We start from the raw sequence: 16,950 nt of genomic DNA, 5'->3' as shown, positions 1-16,950 counted from the left end.
AGCTCTGCAAAAAAATTACTCATGAATTAAATAGGCTTTTTCTCTCTATGACAAGACTCAAAATGTAAAATTCCACATGAATCATTCATGTTTGGGGCATCCTCCTTAAAAGTAGAGAATGACTATGAGAAAACAGGCAAGAAGCCCGTGGAAAATCACCATGCATTTTTCCAGGTTTACTCAAGTCATTTTTAAAAGTCACAAATGCAAGAGAGAAAAAAATCACTATTTGTTTTTGAGTCATTGACCATATGGAAAAATGTGTGGTACTTTCAACCAAGATCATAAGTGTGGAGGTCGACTCTAAGACGTCTGCCTGATCCTGCCTCCCGTATTGCCCTATGTAATTCCCTCTCTCTGAGTATGGGCTGTGGCTAGAGTCTTGCTTCTAACCAGCAGAATATAGCAAAACTGATGCAATGTCACTTCTGAGATTAGGTTACATAAAGTCTCTGGCTTCCATCTTGCTCATCCTTGCACCTTCTGATGAACTCAGCGGCCATGTCGTGAGCTGCTCTATATAGAGCCCCTTGTGGCCAAAACAAGAGAGCAGACTCTAGCCAGCAACCCTTGAGGAACTGAATGCTGCCAACAACCACATGAGTGTGAGCTTGGAAGCACATCCTTCTCAGTCAAGCCTTGAGATGACCACAGCCCCAGATGACACTTTAATTATTTATTTTTTCTGAGACAGAGTCTGGCTCTGCCACCCAGGCTGGAGTGCAGTGGGTGATCTTGGCTCACTGCAACCTCTGCCTCCCAGGTTCAAACAATTCTCATGCCTCAGCGCCCCCCTGCACCCCACCCCAACCACCCCAGTAGCTGGGACTACAGGCCCGCACGACCACGCCTGGCTAATTTTTGTAATTTTGGTAGAGGTGGGGTTTTGCCATGTTGGCCAGGCTGGTCTCAAACTTTTGGCCTTGAGTGATCTGCCCGCCTCAGCCTCCCAAAGTATTAAGATTACAGGTGTAAGCTGCAGCGCCCAGCCCCCAGCTGACACTTCGATCAGCCTTGTAACAGTACACAGCTAAGTTGTGAGACATTGCAAGACAATACATGTTGTTCTAAGGCACAAAGTTTTGGGGTAATTTGTTATGCAGCATATAGATAATTAATACAATAAGACTTATTTAAATATATACTAATGTGACTTACCAGTAGCTACTGTATGTATGGCATTACAATCTACTTTTTAATCAAGGAAGATATAGCTCCTTTTCTTTTTTTCCCCCATAAACACAGAAGCAAAAATATATTGACAACATTTAAAAGGGTGTATCAGTTTCCTGTTGCTGCTATAACAAATTACTCTAAAACTTAGTGCCTTAAAGTAACAAAAACTTTTATCTTACAGTTCTTGAGGTCAGAAGCCCCAGAATGAGCCTCATAAGTCTAAAATCAAGCAGGACTGCATTCTTCCTGGAGGCTGTAGGGGGAAATTTGTTTTCTTGCCTTTTTCAACTTCTAGAGGTTGCCACTAGTCCTTGGCTTGTGGGACCTTCCATTTTCAAAACCAGTAATCAAATCACTCTGAGCTCTGCTTCTATTGTCACATGTCCTTCTCTAACTCTGACTCCCCGTCTCCCTGTTTCTCTTATTTAGATTCTCATTATGACACTGGGTCCACCTGCATCATCCAGGCTAATCTCCCTATCTCAGCAGCATTAACTTAGTCACATCTGCAAAGTCGTTTTTGCCATGGAACATAACATATACACAGATTCTGGAAACCGGGATGTGGACATCTTTGGGGGGACATTATTTTGCCTACCACAGAGGGGTAGGCCATATGGTTTATAAAGAAATTTTGTTTATTGATGTACATATACTGTAAAGGAAAAGTTATAAGGCGAGGAAAAGCAAAAAGGTTCATAAAATCAAGTTTTTCCCAAAACAGCTCTCCATTTTTAACATTCCAGATCTGTCTTTAAGTATCTAGAAGCAAAGGTGCTGTAAAAGAAAAAGGAAAATAAACAGAGTGGCTGTTGAGGGCCAAACTGTGATACAATCAGTCAGAAGACAAGGGGGACATGAAGACCAGAAGGCACATGTTTCTTGGAAAAGATTGATGTTTTCCTAGAAATACAGATTCATGTCCTTCAAAATTAATGATAACAAACAGTGTTATCTGTATATCAGTTTACAGCAAAAGGAAATTCAGATTGCCTCGTGCCTTGCAAGAGATGGTAAAAGTCACCATTAAAAAACTACTTAGTCTTATTTTAGCCAAGAGCTAATATGAAAAATGTGTGGCCAATGTGAAAGGAATCTGGTACTGTCAGAGACTCAACAAATTAGATTCTTTGTAAGTGATGCACTGTCCAGCTCGATTCCTGATATCTACTTCCTTCCAAATCATCACTGCATGAAACATCTGTTTTCTGCAAGATTAGCACAACCCAAGAGAAACGTGCCTAGCCTGAAGGAAATAAAGAGATGGTAAAAATCAATTCAAATAGTTTTTATGGGGAGAAATTCAGATAAAACCTAGTCTGATTCATAAGAAACGTGTTCCGTCTCCCTTAACTGTATTTCCCTTGGGATATATGCATTTTCCCAGTATCAGGGATGGGATGGTAGCACTGCATGCTTCTATTCCTATCCAATTAGTCTGGTAATGATACAACCAAGTCAACATTAAATTAGTTACACTGCAAAGCTTATGCCAAAAGCCAAACATAACCCAGATATCCATGTCAAATCCCTTCACCATGAGTAACAAAACAATCAAAATACTATAAACAAAACATGTCCAGGACCCAGCCAATGGCCTACACATTTCACAAAATATTTGATACAACAAAGCACCCAAATAAAAAGAATTTAGACAGTCCTTGGAGTTTGTGATGGAATTTGACCTGGAAAGGTGGGGAAAAAAGACAAATGGTGACCTTGATTTGAATGACTTTATAATAAAATTTATACAGTAGAATTTTACCATCCAGTATATCTCATGACAGGCAGCCAGGACTATCAAAGCTGCAAATAATGAGTACTTTATAATACTTGAATTAATTATTTGGCACTAAACAGAGAAACTTCAAACTTTGTATTTGTCACCTAATACAGTCGAAGCATGGATGAGAGAGAGAGAGTGTGTGTGTGTGTTTGTGTGAAAGAGACAGACATAGGGGAGGGAGGGAGAGAGAGAGGTACAGACAGACTGAGAAAGAGAGAACACTAGAACTAAAAGTGATGTATTGGAAAAGAAAGGATCTTTTGCTTCATAGCTGGGTTCATAACACACTTGTTTAAAGTGGGTTTACAGACGCTCAGTGCTAAATGTGCATTTCTAAGCTATTTCCTGTTGTATCCCTATAAAAATATTTTTGAGGCCAGGTGTGGTGGTTCATGCCTGTAATCCCAGCGCTTTGGGAGGCCGAGGCGGGTGGATCACCTGAGGTCAGTAGCTCAAGACCAGCCTGGCCAACATGGTGAAACCCCATCTCTACTAAAAATACAAAAATTAGCTGGGTGTGGTGGTGGGCACCTGTAATCTCAGTTACTTGGGAGGCTGAGGCAGGAGAATCACTTGAACTCGGGAGGCAGAGGTTGCAGTGAGCCGAGATCGTGCCATTGCACTCTAGCCTGGGCGACAAGAGCGAAACTCCATGTCAAACAAACAAACAAAAAAATGTGTTTGAGGCTGGGCGCAGTGGCTCACACCTGTAATCCCAACTTTGGGAGGCCAAGGTGGGCAGATCACCTGAGGTCGGGAGTTCAAGACCAGCCTGGGCAACATGGTCAAACCCCGTTGCTACTAAAAATACAAAAATTAGCCAGGCGTGATGGCATGAGCCTGTAGTCTCAGGTACTCGGGAGGCTGAGGCAGGAGCATCACTTGAACCTGGGAGGCAGAGGTTGCAGTGAGCCGAGATCACACCACTGCACTTCAGCCTGCGTGACAGAGCAAGACTTCATCTCAAAACAACAACGACAACAACAACAACAACAACAAAACGTGTCTGAAAACAAATCTCAGGTTTAAAATTCATGATGACAAAATAAAATGCAAATACACCTTTGTAAACTGACAGATATACATTCTCTCAGGAGGCAATATAAGGTGATGTCTGAGAGCAGAGCAAAAATGAACATGAACCATAGACTTCCTGCTAGTGGGATCATGGAGAAACTGGTATTCTATATAGTGTTAATAGAAAGTGTGACTGCCTCTTTGGATTGCAACCTGACAATGTCTTTTAAAACTAAGCATGCACAGACCTGATGACCATCCCAGGAAACCTGTGCCATCAAAAGAAATTCCACATGGGAAGGCAGATACACAAGGGTATTCATTGCAGACCAGTTAGCTGTAGCCAAGCGCTAGGAACAAAGTGAATTCTCATGATAGAAAATAGCTAAATTCACCATAGCATGTATTTAGATGATGTAGAATATCACCGTTAAAAGAAGCTACCATTAACGATGAGAGCCTGTAGTCCTGGCTACTTGGGAGGCTGGGGTGGGAAGACCTCTTGAGCACAGGAGTACGAGGTTGCAGTGAGATACAATTGTGCCACTTCACTCCAGCCTGGGTGACACAGAGAAACCCTGTCTCTTAAACAAAACAAAACAAAACAAAAGGCTATATAAGTAAATTGGAAGGATTTCCATGGGGTATTTTTTCAGTCAAATAAACAGGATGTAAAAGAGCAGCTACGATTCCATTTTAGTAAAATGACAAAATAACCTGATATCTGCATATAATATTTGAATGCACATATATGAAAAAATAATGTGGAGAAAAATACAGCAAGATACAATTCAAGGATATACCTGTGATCTATATAGCAGGGTACTGGACATAGATAAGGGAGGACAAGGGATTGGAGGAAAACAACCCAAAGTAAAACATAAAAGCACTGCACTGAAAGGTTAAAGCACACATACACGTATACTTATTGTTATAAAAATCATGCATAGTGAAGGCTTATGTTTAAGCGAATTAATCTAAAATTTTTCTGTACTTAAATAGCCAGAATGGAATCCACAATTCGTAGAAGGAAAGAAATAATAAAGATCAGAGTAGAAGTAAATGAAATTGAGACAAAAAAATACAGAAGATCAATGAAATGAAAAGTTGGTTTTTTGAAAAGATAAATAAAATTGACAAACCTTTAGCTGGACTAAGAATAAATGAGAGAAGACTCAGATAAATAAAATCAGAAATGAAAAAGAAGACACAATAACTGAGGCCACAGAAATACAAAGAATCATTAGAGACTACTATGAAGAACTATATGCCAAGAAATTGGAAAACCCAGAAAAAATGGATAAATTCCTGGATACATACAACCTACCAAGATTGAACCATGAAGAAATAGAAAACTTCAACAAAGCAATAACTAGTAATGAGATAGAAGCCATAATAAGTCTCCCATTAAAAAAAAAAAAAAAGCCCAAGATCTGATGGCCTCACTGCTGAATTCTACCAAACATTTAAAGACAAATTAATACCAATCCTACTGAAACTCTTCAAAGAGACTGAAGAGGAGGGAGTACTTCCAAATTATCCTATGATGCCAGCATTACCTGATACCAAAACAGACAAAAACGCAACAAAAGAAAACCACAGGTCAATATTTCTGATGAACATAGATGTAAAAACTCTCAACAAAATACTAGCAAACTGAATTCAACAGCACCTTAAAATGATGTTCACCATGATCAAGTGTGATTCATCCCAAAGATGCAAGGATGTTTCAACACACACAAACCAATAAATGTGACACATCACATTAACAGAATCAAGAAGAAAAAAACCTGATTATTTCAATAGATGCTGAAAAAGCATTCAATAAATTCAACATCTCTTTATGACAAAAACCTTTAACAAACTGGGTATAGAATCAACGTGCCTCAAATAATAAGCCTTATTATGACAAACCCACAGCTATCACCATATTGAATGAGAAAAAATTGAAAGAATTCAATTGAATAACTGAATTCCTCTAAGATCTGGAACAAGAAAAAGATGCCCATTTTAACCACTTTTATTCAACATAATACTGGAAGTCCTGGTGAGAGCAACTAGGCAAGAGAAAAAAAAATAAAGGGCATTCAAATAGAAAAGGAAGAAGTCAAACTAGTCTTGTTCACAGATTACATGATCTTATACTAAGAAAAACTTAAAGACTCCACCAAAAAAAAAAAAAAACAAAAACCATTAAAACTAATAAACAAATTTGGTAAAGTTTGCGGATATGAAATCAACATACAAAAATTAGTAGCATTTATATACACCAACAGTGAACAATCGGAAAAAAAAAAATCAAGAAAGCAATCCTATTTACAATGGTTACAAAGAAAGATTATAAAATACCTGAGAATCAACCAAAGAAGTGAAAAGTCTATACAAGGAAAACTATAAAACACTGATGATAGAAATTGAAAAGGACACAAAAAAATTGAAAGCTCTTCTGTGCTCACGGATTGGAAGAATTAATATCACTAAAATGGCAATACTACCCAAAGCAATTTACAGATTCAATGCAATCCCCATCAAAATGCCAATCCCATTCACAGAAATGAATCCTAAAACTTATATGGAACCACAGAAGACCCCAAATAGCCAAAGCAATCCTGAGCAAAATGAACAAAGCTGGAGGCATCACACTGCCTGACTTCAAATTATACTACAGAGCTATAACAACCAAATCAGCATGGTATTGGCATAAAAACAGACACATAGACCAATGGAACTCATTTTTGACAGAAGTGCTAAGAACATACACTGAGGAATAGACAGTCTTTTCAATAAATGGTGCTGGGAAAACTGGATATTCATACTGAAGAATGAAATTAGACCCCTATCTCTTGCCATAAACAAAAATCAAATCAAAATGAATTAAAGACTTAAATTTAAGACCTCAAAATATGAAACTTCTAAAAGTAAACATTGGGGAAAATCTCCAGGACATTGGACTGGACAAAGACATTTTGTGTAAGACCTCAAAAGCACAAGCAACCAGAGCAAAATAGACAAATGATGTTATATCAAGCTCAAAAGCTTCTGCATAGCAAAGGAAACAATCAATAAGATGAGGCTGGGTGTGGTGGCTCACGCCTGTAATCCCAGCACTTTGGGAGGCCAAGGCAGGCAGATCACTTGAGGCCAGGAGTTCAAGACCAGCCTGGCCAACATGATTAAACCACATCTCTACTAAAAATACAAAAATTAGCCAGGTGTGGTGGCACACACCTGTAATCCCAGCTACCTGGGAGGCTGAGGCAGGAGAACTGCTTGAGCCCAGAGGCGGAGGTCGCAGTGAGCTGAGATCACGTCACTGTACTCCAGCCTGGGTGACAGAGCAAGACTCTGTCTCAAAATAATAATAATAATAATAATAATAATAATAATAAGTGAAGAGACAACTCACAGAATGGAGAAAATATCTGCAAACTACCCATCTGACAAGGCATAAATAATAAGAATATATAGGACTCAACAATTCAATAGCAAAAAGAAATCCAATTTTAAAATGGGCAAAAACTCGGAATAGACATTTCTCAAAAGAAGACATACAAATGGACAATAGGTGTATGAAAAAAATGCTCAACATCACTAATCATCAGAGAAATGCAAATCAAAACCACAACGAGACATCATCTCACCCCAGTTAAAATGGCTGTTATCAAAAAGGGAATAACACATGCTGGTGAGGACGTGGAGAAAGGGGAACCCTTGTATACAGTCAGTGAGAATGTCAATTAGTACAACCATTATGGAAAGCAATATGGTTCCTCAAAAAAAAACTAAAAATAGAACTACCATATAATCCAGCAATTCAACTGCTGGGTACATATTTAAAAGAAAAAAAATCAATATATCAAAGAAATACCTGCACTCCCATGTTTATTGCAGCATTATTCACAATAAATGGACAATAAATGGACAAAACGTAGAATCAACCTAAGTGCCCAGTAACAGATGAATGGATAAAGAAAATGTGATATAAATACACAATGAAATATTATTCAGCTGTAAAAAGAATGAAATCCTGTCATCTGCAGCAACCTGGAGAGGACATTCAGTTAAATAAGCCAGGCACAGAAAGACAAATATCGCACATTCTCACTCTTATATGGGAGTAAAAATGTGGATCTCATAAAAATCTCACGAAGACTGATGGTACTAGAGGACACGAAGGGTAGGGGTCTGGGAGGGATCAAGAGAATTGATTAATGAGTACAAATATACAATTTGATAGAAGAAATAAGATCTGGTGTTTGATAGATCAGTAGGATGACTATTGTTTACAACAATCTTTGTATATTTCCAAACAGCTAGAAAAGAATAATTCAAATGTTTCTAGCACAAAGAAAAGACAAATATTTAAGGTAATGAATATCCTAATTATACTGACTTGATCTTTACAAATAATGTGAATGTATTAAATTATCACATGTACCCTGAAAATATGTACATCTATTGTGTGTTAATAAAAAAATAAAATTATTTAAAAATAGAGCAGACACAATGGTTCATGCCTGAAATCCCAATGCTTTGGGAGGCCAAGACAGGAGCATCACTTAAGGCCAGGAATCTGAGACCAGCCTGGGCAATGTGGTGAAACCCCCGTCTCTACAAAAGAATTAAAAAATTGGCTGGGCATAGTGGCACACATCTGTAGTCTCAGTTACTTGGGAGACTGAGGCAAGAGGATCACTTAAGCCCAGGAGTTCAAGGCTGCAGTGAGCTATGATCATGCCACTGCACTTTGGCCTGGGTAACAGAGTGAGACCCCATGTCTACAGAAAAAATAAAATAAAATTATAAAAATTAGCCAGAATTAAAAAAAAAAAAAAAAAAGAACAAAATCGGCCTTAAATACTTGGGAATTTTCTAATTATTCTTTGGATGCAAATGTCAATCTATAGGTAACCTTTACATAATAAGGTTATGTTATGTAACCTATATCAAGCAAAACCTGTATCTCAATCAAGTGTACACTTGTGTATAAGTAACACAGGTCCGAATTTGCCTTCAGGAACACCGTGAGTCAACACGAACTGGAAAGTTAGGAGACAGAGGTATTTTCCTTGCCCTACCTCATCCAGTAAGTGTTTGGGTGGCCTTGAGCAAGTGACCAATCTTTTAGGCCTTCCACACCTGTAAATCGAGGGGTATGGCCCACAAGGTCTGGCCCTAACATACTGTGAGTTCTTCCTGGTTTTTTTTTTTTTTTGAGACGGAGTCTCCCTGTGTCTCCCAGGCTGGAGTGCAGTGGCGCGATCTCGGCTCACTGCAGCCTCCGCCTCCCGGGGTCAAGCAATTCTTCTGCCTCAGCCTCCCGAGTAGTTGGGACTACAGGCGTGCGCCACCATACCCAGCTAGTTTTTGTATTTTTAGTAGAGACGGGGTTTCACCGTGTTAGCCAGGATGGTCTTGATCTCCTGACCTCGTGATCCACCCGCCTCAGCCTCCCAAAGTGCTGGGATTACAGGCGTGAGCCACCACGCCCGGCCTCTTCCTGATTTTCTTAACTTGAAAGGTCCCAGCAGTATTTGTCAATTTAAACACAATTAAACATAAACAGAGTTCATAGAACTCTGTGCTGAGTTTCAGAAACAAGTACATTCCAGAGAAAACAGCCCTTTGCTGGTTTTTGTTTTTTTTCCTGACATGACTACTAAACCCCAGAACCCATCATACCTTTAGGAATAGGTTGGGAATGTTTTGCTCCTGGGTCCAATTTGAAGTCCAAATATAAGGTTGGTGTGCGAGTGTAAACCTTGGACTGAAAAGGAAAAGGAAACCATCAGTGTTTTTTTTCTAAGAATAAGGTTCTTCTTTCCTTCAGCAAGCCCTTCTGTAATAGGCCTGGGCCTGGATCCATTATATTTATAGTTTCTCCTAGGGAAGTGTTAAAGCCGAGGTGGGCTGCTAAAACAGCCCCTCTTAATGGTCTTGGTCTGGAAGTTAGCCCTCCTAGCTTTACAGTGTGGTTGACAAGTTAATTTCAGGATGACAGCTGTCTCCCTACAGCCAGTTCTCAAATACGGTCCAATAGTAACATTTTACTGGCCAATAGTGGCTCCAACTTTCCCACCTCCAGTCTTCCACTTGATATGGTAGGTTATCCCACAACCAAATGTATGTTCCTTCCCCATGTCTCAAGAAAGCCATTTCCATTTTGAAATTTAAAAATGTGACCTGTACATATTTTTTATTTTTTCTTACTTGGCCCTCTGGCTAACAAAAATGGTCTGACACTGCTTGCTTGAAAAAGCCACAACTCCAAATGTAAGAAAGGCAAACTTTTGCAGGATTTTCCATTGTAAACAGTAACTTTTATTCCATCAAGAGTTAAGCAGAGTTTCTAATTTAATATAATATCATCCTGAATCATTGACATGGACTAAAATTCAAGGGATTAGAAATGTAGCTACAAACTTTACAATGTCTCATTGTTTATCACAAAGCTCCAGTGGTTCTAGTCTACTTTTTAAACTTAAAATGCACATGAAAATGAAAAAGCACATAATCTTAAGCTTGATGTGGATGTGTAGTAACTGGAATTTTCATACACTGACGGTGGGACTATAACTTGGTATAAACACTTTGGGAAGCTGCTTGGCCGTGTGTAGTACAGATGAATATATGCATAATCTATGACCAATATTCCAACTCATAGGGTATACCTAACAGTCACCTAAAGACAGGCACAAGTACCTTAATAGTGACAGAACTGATAATATCCCCAAACTGGAAATAGCCCAAATGTCTTTAATAATAGAATGGATAAATGAAAGTAATATACAGTGGAATACTATACACCAAGGAGAATGAATGAACTCAACTACATGCAATAACTGAGGTGAATTTCACAGGCATAATATTGACCAAATGAAGACAGACACAGAAGATCACACACCGTATGATTCCATTTCTACAAAGTTCAAAACAAGCCAAAATTAATTTATGGTGTCAGAAGTCAGAAAATTAGTTACCTTGGGAAGGTGAGTAACTAGAAAAGGATTTTAAAGGGGTTTCTGGGGGCTGGTAATGTTCTGTTTCTTAACCTGGCTGCTGCTTTTATGAGTGTGTTTACTTGGTAAACATTCTTTGAGCTGTATACTTGATCTGCGTACTTCTCTGTGTATATGTTACATGTTAATTAAAAGATTACATTCATTAAATACATGCATTTTTAGACAAAAAGAATCTGGAGCCCAGAATTATTTACTCTCCTTGATAAAGGCATAATTTTGTGGAGAATAATGATGCAAGTTCCAAGAGGACGTGAACATTTCTGCCTTTGTTACCACTGAATTCTCAGGGCCAACCCATTATGTCTGTCAAATACTAGGTGTTCAATAAATATTTATCAAATGGTGTTTCATAATGGAAAACTCCATGTATAGTAATACAGTTACTGACAGTAGATACATGTAATATGAAGGTATATATGAAGTACAGTACACACACACACACATATATATATACTGTCAATAACTGTATTACTATTCTATATACTGTCAATAAGCATATTACTATACATGGGATTTAACATACATATATACACACACACAAGTGTGTGTGTGTGTGTATGTATACATATATATATGGGGTATTCATCAACATCTTTACCTACATGTAGCAAAATGCATCTCTTCAGGACAGGTGAATCTGGTATGGTCAAAATATATGTCTGTACATTAAATTTTGAAATAAAGAATCGTGAATAATGTTGACTATCAAAAGATTTTTTTCCTTTCCTCTGAATGTCTCCTATTGAAGCTTCGGGGTTTAAAATGGTCTGGTAGAGTTTTGCATGGCTTAGAAGGTCAAGCTGCATTAACACAGCTTCAAAGACTAGAAAAGCAAATTCCCCTGTGCGTACGTAAATGAAACCAGAAAGACCTGTGACATCAAGTGCAACCTGAAGCCAAGGATTCACAATCAATCAGAAGAGCTTGAAACACACATAAGAAGGGCAGCACACAAGGGACACAGGATCTGATTCTCTAGGATCATTAGGTGTATAAGGCACCATCTGGAAAGGGGCTGGTTTTGTCTGATGAGGACTTCTAAAATTACCTCTAAAAAGATCAAGGGTAAACTTCATACAATATCAAATGACTCCTCTGTTCAGGCAATATTTCGCTGTCCTTCAGATAAAGATTGCTGGTTGGTTTAAGCATCTTTCTCAACCTCTGCCGCAGTGGCAGATAAAGTATCCCTTCCAACAGAGAAGAAATTCATCACAAAAAGGTTCTTGCTTTAACTTTTGCTAGTACTCTCCCAGAATGTGGCCATAAAAATAATCTTGATCTGGAAGTCAGGAGTCTTTTATGCTGTATTGCCTTTTCTTTGCTTTGCTTTCTTTTCTTCTCTTTCTCTCTCTCTCTCTTCCTTCTTTCTTTTCTTTCTTTCTTTTTTAAATTTTCTTGTAGAGATGGGGTTTCGCCATGCTGCCCAGGCTGGTTTCAGACTCCTGGGCTCAAGCCATCTACCTGCCTCGGCCTCCCAAAGTGTTGGGATTATAGGTGTGAGCCACTGTGCCCAACCAGAGGTACTGCTTTTTCTGCTGACCAATGAAACACTTTTCTTCTTCTGGGTTAATTTGCTCATCTGAAAATTTTGCGAGGATACTTGCTGTTGTTTAAGTCTATTTCTGGTTCTGAAATTCTGATTCAGAAAAGTAATGTTTTCCTCCACACTCTAATTTTTAAAATTCCCTTCCAATTTCTCAGACTAGAGCTAAAGAGAAGTGAGAATGTGGCTGGGGTGAGGGAAGGCAACTAGAGCTGTGGAGAGCTGGTGGGAAAGCTCTGGTTAACTCGCTGTATTCTTGCCCTCAACTTCAGTCATCAGTCTGCCCTCCTGGCTGGCTGTTTTTCCTTCTTCCTGTCCCTTGCTTCTCAACCTAATCCATATTGTTCAAAAAATAGTAGCTACCTCTCTAAGACTGCAACTACACAGGCACAAGCACACATGCAGGTGTATTCACACTCACACAGAACGTTCTATGTTCATTTATATATTCATCTCAAAAATTTTAAACAGAAACCAATGAGAGACTTGAATAAAGCCACAAAATAAATTCTGTTGTCTCACAGTGTGAAAAGGTCTAAGAGGAAATTTTTAATTCATTTTGCAGACTTTTTTTTACAACATCTTTAACCTAAAACAGAATTCCAATTCTAGTATTCTTTTCCTATTGGGAATTGGATCATTGAGGGTGTCAATATAACATATGTCTTGAATAATAAACTACCCCAAAGCCTCCAAAACTGAATATATATTATTCTATTTAAAATAATCTATAATGAGACAAAACTCAATTGGAAGATGTTCCTATAAGTGTATGTGTAGGTGTATGTATGTATACATATACATATATATTTTTTGAAAAGTATGTAAGTTTTATTATTTGATTTTGATCATCCAGGGTAACTCTATGGATATAGCTAATGTAAGTTATGTTCATTTAACTCAAAGGTGATAATGCCGGCTGGGCGCGGTGGCTCACGCCTGTAATCCCAGCACTTTGGGAGGCCGAGGCAGGCGGATCACGAGGTCAGGAGATCGAGACCATCCTGGCTAACACGGTAAAACCCCGTCTCTACTAAAAATACACACACACAAAAAAATTAGCCAGGTGTGGTGGTGGGCACCTATAGTCCCAGCTACTCGGGAGGCTGAGGCAGGAAAATGGCGTGAACCTGGGAGGCGGAGCTTGCAGTGAGCCGAGATCCTGCCACTGCACTCCAGCCTGGGTGACTGAGCGAGACTCCGTCTCAAGGAAAAAAAAAAAAAAAGGTGATAATATCAGTTTCAAATGTACCTTGAGCAAACCTGGATTCCGTCTTTCCATTACACACACTGCTGATTTTCAACCATAAAGAAATCTTCCTATTAGGCACATTGTTTCCTGTGTTGTTTTTATTTTTATGTATAGTATTAAACTATTAATAGAATCTCAAAATAGAACGATAATTTAATTAAATCTTTTTTTGTTGTTAAAACTTAGCTATCCATGAATCTATTTCCACAAGAGTCAAATTGGTCCATAAGAAACTAAAAGAAAATAATCCCCTATAAATCTGTTGCAGCATGCACAGAGCTAATGCACTCACATTCTATCAGTGAATTTGTTTTTTTTTTTTTTCCTTTTTTTCTGTTTCAGTTCTGATTAATAATGCCTGCAGAGGCACTAAAATCCAAAGCTCTTCCTCTTCTTCTTTCTTTCCATTTCACAATCCTGTGTTGAAAGTATTTAGGAAACTTTCCTTTAAAGTTTTAGCCTATATTTCAAAAGCCTAATGGCTTAAAATATTATGGTTCAAATATTATGCAGGGAATATTTCTAGAAGGTAAGTAATTCAATTCTTCATAAGAGGTTAAGGGTAAATTTGGCTAACCTACAACAAGGCTGCTACCAAATCCAGGAAAGCCTTGTCTCTCTTTCTCTATAAATATGTCAGAACCAAACCCATAATGAGTCTCAGACACCACTCCAATAATGACCACAAAACAACCAAGACAAAACATGGTCTATAAAACCACTTCCTTCCAAACTCCAACTACCTTCATCTATGTCCTTCAAAGACTTCCCATTTACCCTGGCTTTTGGTAGGATACCCTTGTCAAGCTGGCTTCCTTCCTCTGCTTTTATTCATATATATGATCTTAATTAGGAGATGAAATCACTTCCACATGGAAGCTGTGTGGCTTAAAAACATCTCCCCCCAAAAAAGAATGCAGCATGCTATGCTGCTATGTTATGAGTGTGGCAAAGGAAGTATCTTGAATTTTGCCACTGCTCCTTTGACAGATAACTGCTACCCATTGATTCCCAAATGCTGCTGTTTTTACCGCCATCTTAGACTTTCCGTAAAAGCAAGTGGCAGCAATGTAGTGTCATGTGTCAGACCTGTAATAAATGCATTCACAATTCTTTGGGGGAGCTATTCAAAAGCTCTTTATGATTTAGTTATTTTTCAGGAAATGCACTCCAATTGTCAATCTTACTATAATATGTTGCTTAAGGAAATTACTCTAAGTAGCCATATTAATGAGTGCCAATCTCCAATATCCTTTAAGAGAAAGAAACAGTGTTTCTACTTGTTCCTAGACACGCACCCCAATTTTGGACAACTCCCCTAATGTTGGACATTGTGTTTTATGGGGTTTTTGTGTGTCATTGTTAACTTTTGACGAATCTATTTGCACATAAATCTTTGATTACATTTCTATTTTTTTCCTTCATAGTGAAATTATAGGTGTAAAGGTTAAGACATTGTGGCCAAAAGCAAATTGTTCAACATAATCATCTGGTTAAACAGCAATGTTGCTGAAAATGTCTACTGCTAGTCACTGCTTTTCCTAGTCTTGGTAATTTTGCTACACCACAGGGCAGCCTTTCAACTCTTTATGTGCTCTGAATAGTTTTTTTCCCATCCGGTCTCCTACTGTTAGAAAGTTAACATATTCCACCTGATCTCCTATGGTCACACATTTGTTTCCTTGTCACAAACATAGAATGGAAAAATTAATTGCTGAAAAAAGGTAAAAGTTAAAAAAATAACCCCCCTGAAAACCTTTGGAAAATGGACAAAAAGTAAGGAAACAAGTTTAACCTGAAGAAAAAAGTTTAAAGGCACCACCTCCACAGTACAAATACCATTATCTCAACAACCCACATCTAGCAGCATTTGTTCTTGAACAAATCATCATCTGATCTCTTGTTATACTAATTAACTTGCTTTCATCCGAATTGGTTTTGTCAAATCACTTGGTAACTACCTTTAAAAAGTGCCCATCTCATCAAAATGTTGATCATCTTATTTTTTTTCATTGTGGTTATTTAAAAAGCAGAAATTGGTATCTCCTTACTCTTTAAATTTGACTATTAGTTTGGGTGATAATTATTATTATTAACTTAAAAATAATAGTAACTGTTAATATAAAAATAGCAATAAGTAAATATGTTGAGGGCTTAGTATGTACCAGGCACTATTTTAGGGGCATCGTATGTATTAATTAAGACCACTTGCATTTCTCTTTTAGTAAACTATCTGCTCATTAACCTATTTAACTTTTCATTCACTTATCAATTAATTTCCTTATTCAAAAAATATTCTTTGAGAATCTATAATGCGTAGTCATATATATTGCTGAATAACAGTTCTGCACAACCCTTGTGAAGTATTGCTTTCTAGTAAAAAAGATAATTTAGCAAATTAAATATAAAACTTTAAAATGTGGTACTTGCTAGAAAAGAAATAAATGGAATGCAGAGAGAGAAAATAAAATGAGGAGAGTAAGGGAAGTCCTCGCTAGGGAGATTACATTAAAATGGAGACTTGAATAAGAAGAGTTGAGGGTAAGAGATTTCTGGGCAGAAAAAAGAGAACAGCATGTGTGAAGGCCATTAATCCACAAAGAGCTTAAAGTATTCAGTAACTGAGAGGAGAGCAACATGGCAGACACAAAGTGGTTGCTGGAGAGAATGACATTAGAAAGTTAGGAAAGATTCGATCAGATATAGACCATAGTATGGCATTTCAGATTTCTTTAAAATACAATGAGAACACACTGAAGAACAACCAGATCCAATTTTCATCTTAAAGAGATGTCTTAAGCTACCATATAAAGAACTGGAAGGGAGTAAGAATAGAGGAGAGGAGACTCCTGAAGAGGATGTTGGAATGGGCCAGAAAGGGATGGGAGAGAAACAGGTAGATTTGAATAATATATTTGGAGATAGAAAGGTTTTGCTGAGGGACTGGATGCAGTGGGTATAAGGATGATCACCATGTTTCTGCTTTGAGCAATGAGTGACAGTTCTATTTATTAAGATGGAGAAGACTGGAAGAGAAACAAGTTGTTTGTTTGCTGTCAAGACAGGTGAGGGTGGGGAGAACAAGACTTCAACTTTTGCTGTTTTAAATTTGATGTGCCTGAGCACCATGCAAATGGAGATGTCAAGTTGG

The 16,950-nt window shown here is 38.0% G+C and overlaps 1 protein-coding gene across 1 annotated transcript in view; it reads right to left on the bottom strand.

The window, feature by feature from the left end:
- Nucleotides 1-16,950, bottom strand: part of PIR (pirin) — a 104,185-nt gene that overhangs the window by 31,595 nt on the left and 55,640 nt on the right. Inside the window, exon 7 of the mRNA XM_033201418.1 lies at nt 9,662-9,746. Within this exon, the coding sequence (XP_033057309.1) occupies nt 9,662-9,746 (85 nt within the window). The remainder of the gene's footprint in view (nt 1-9,661; nt 9,747-16,950) is intronic.

This window comes from Trachypithecus francoisi, unplaced genomic scaffold (genome assembly GCF_009764315.1).
Source record: "Trachypithecus francoisi isolate TF-2019V2 unplaced genomic scaffold, Tfra_2.0 Lachesis_group6, whole genome shotgun sequence".
Taxonomy (NCBI): Eukaryota; Metazoa; Chordata; class Mammalia; order Primates; family Cercopithecidae; genus Trachypithecus; species Trachypithecus francoisi.
The sequence above is the reverse complement of the archived record's forward strand: the minus strand, read 5'-3'. Positions and strand labels throughout refer to the sequence as shown.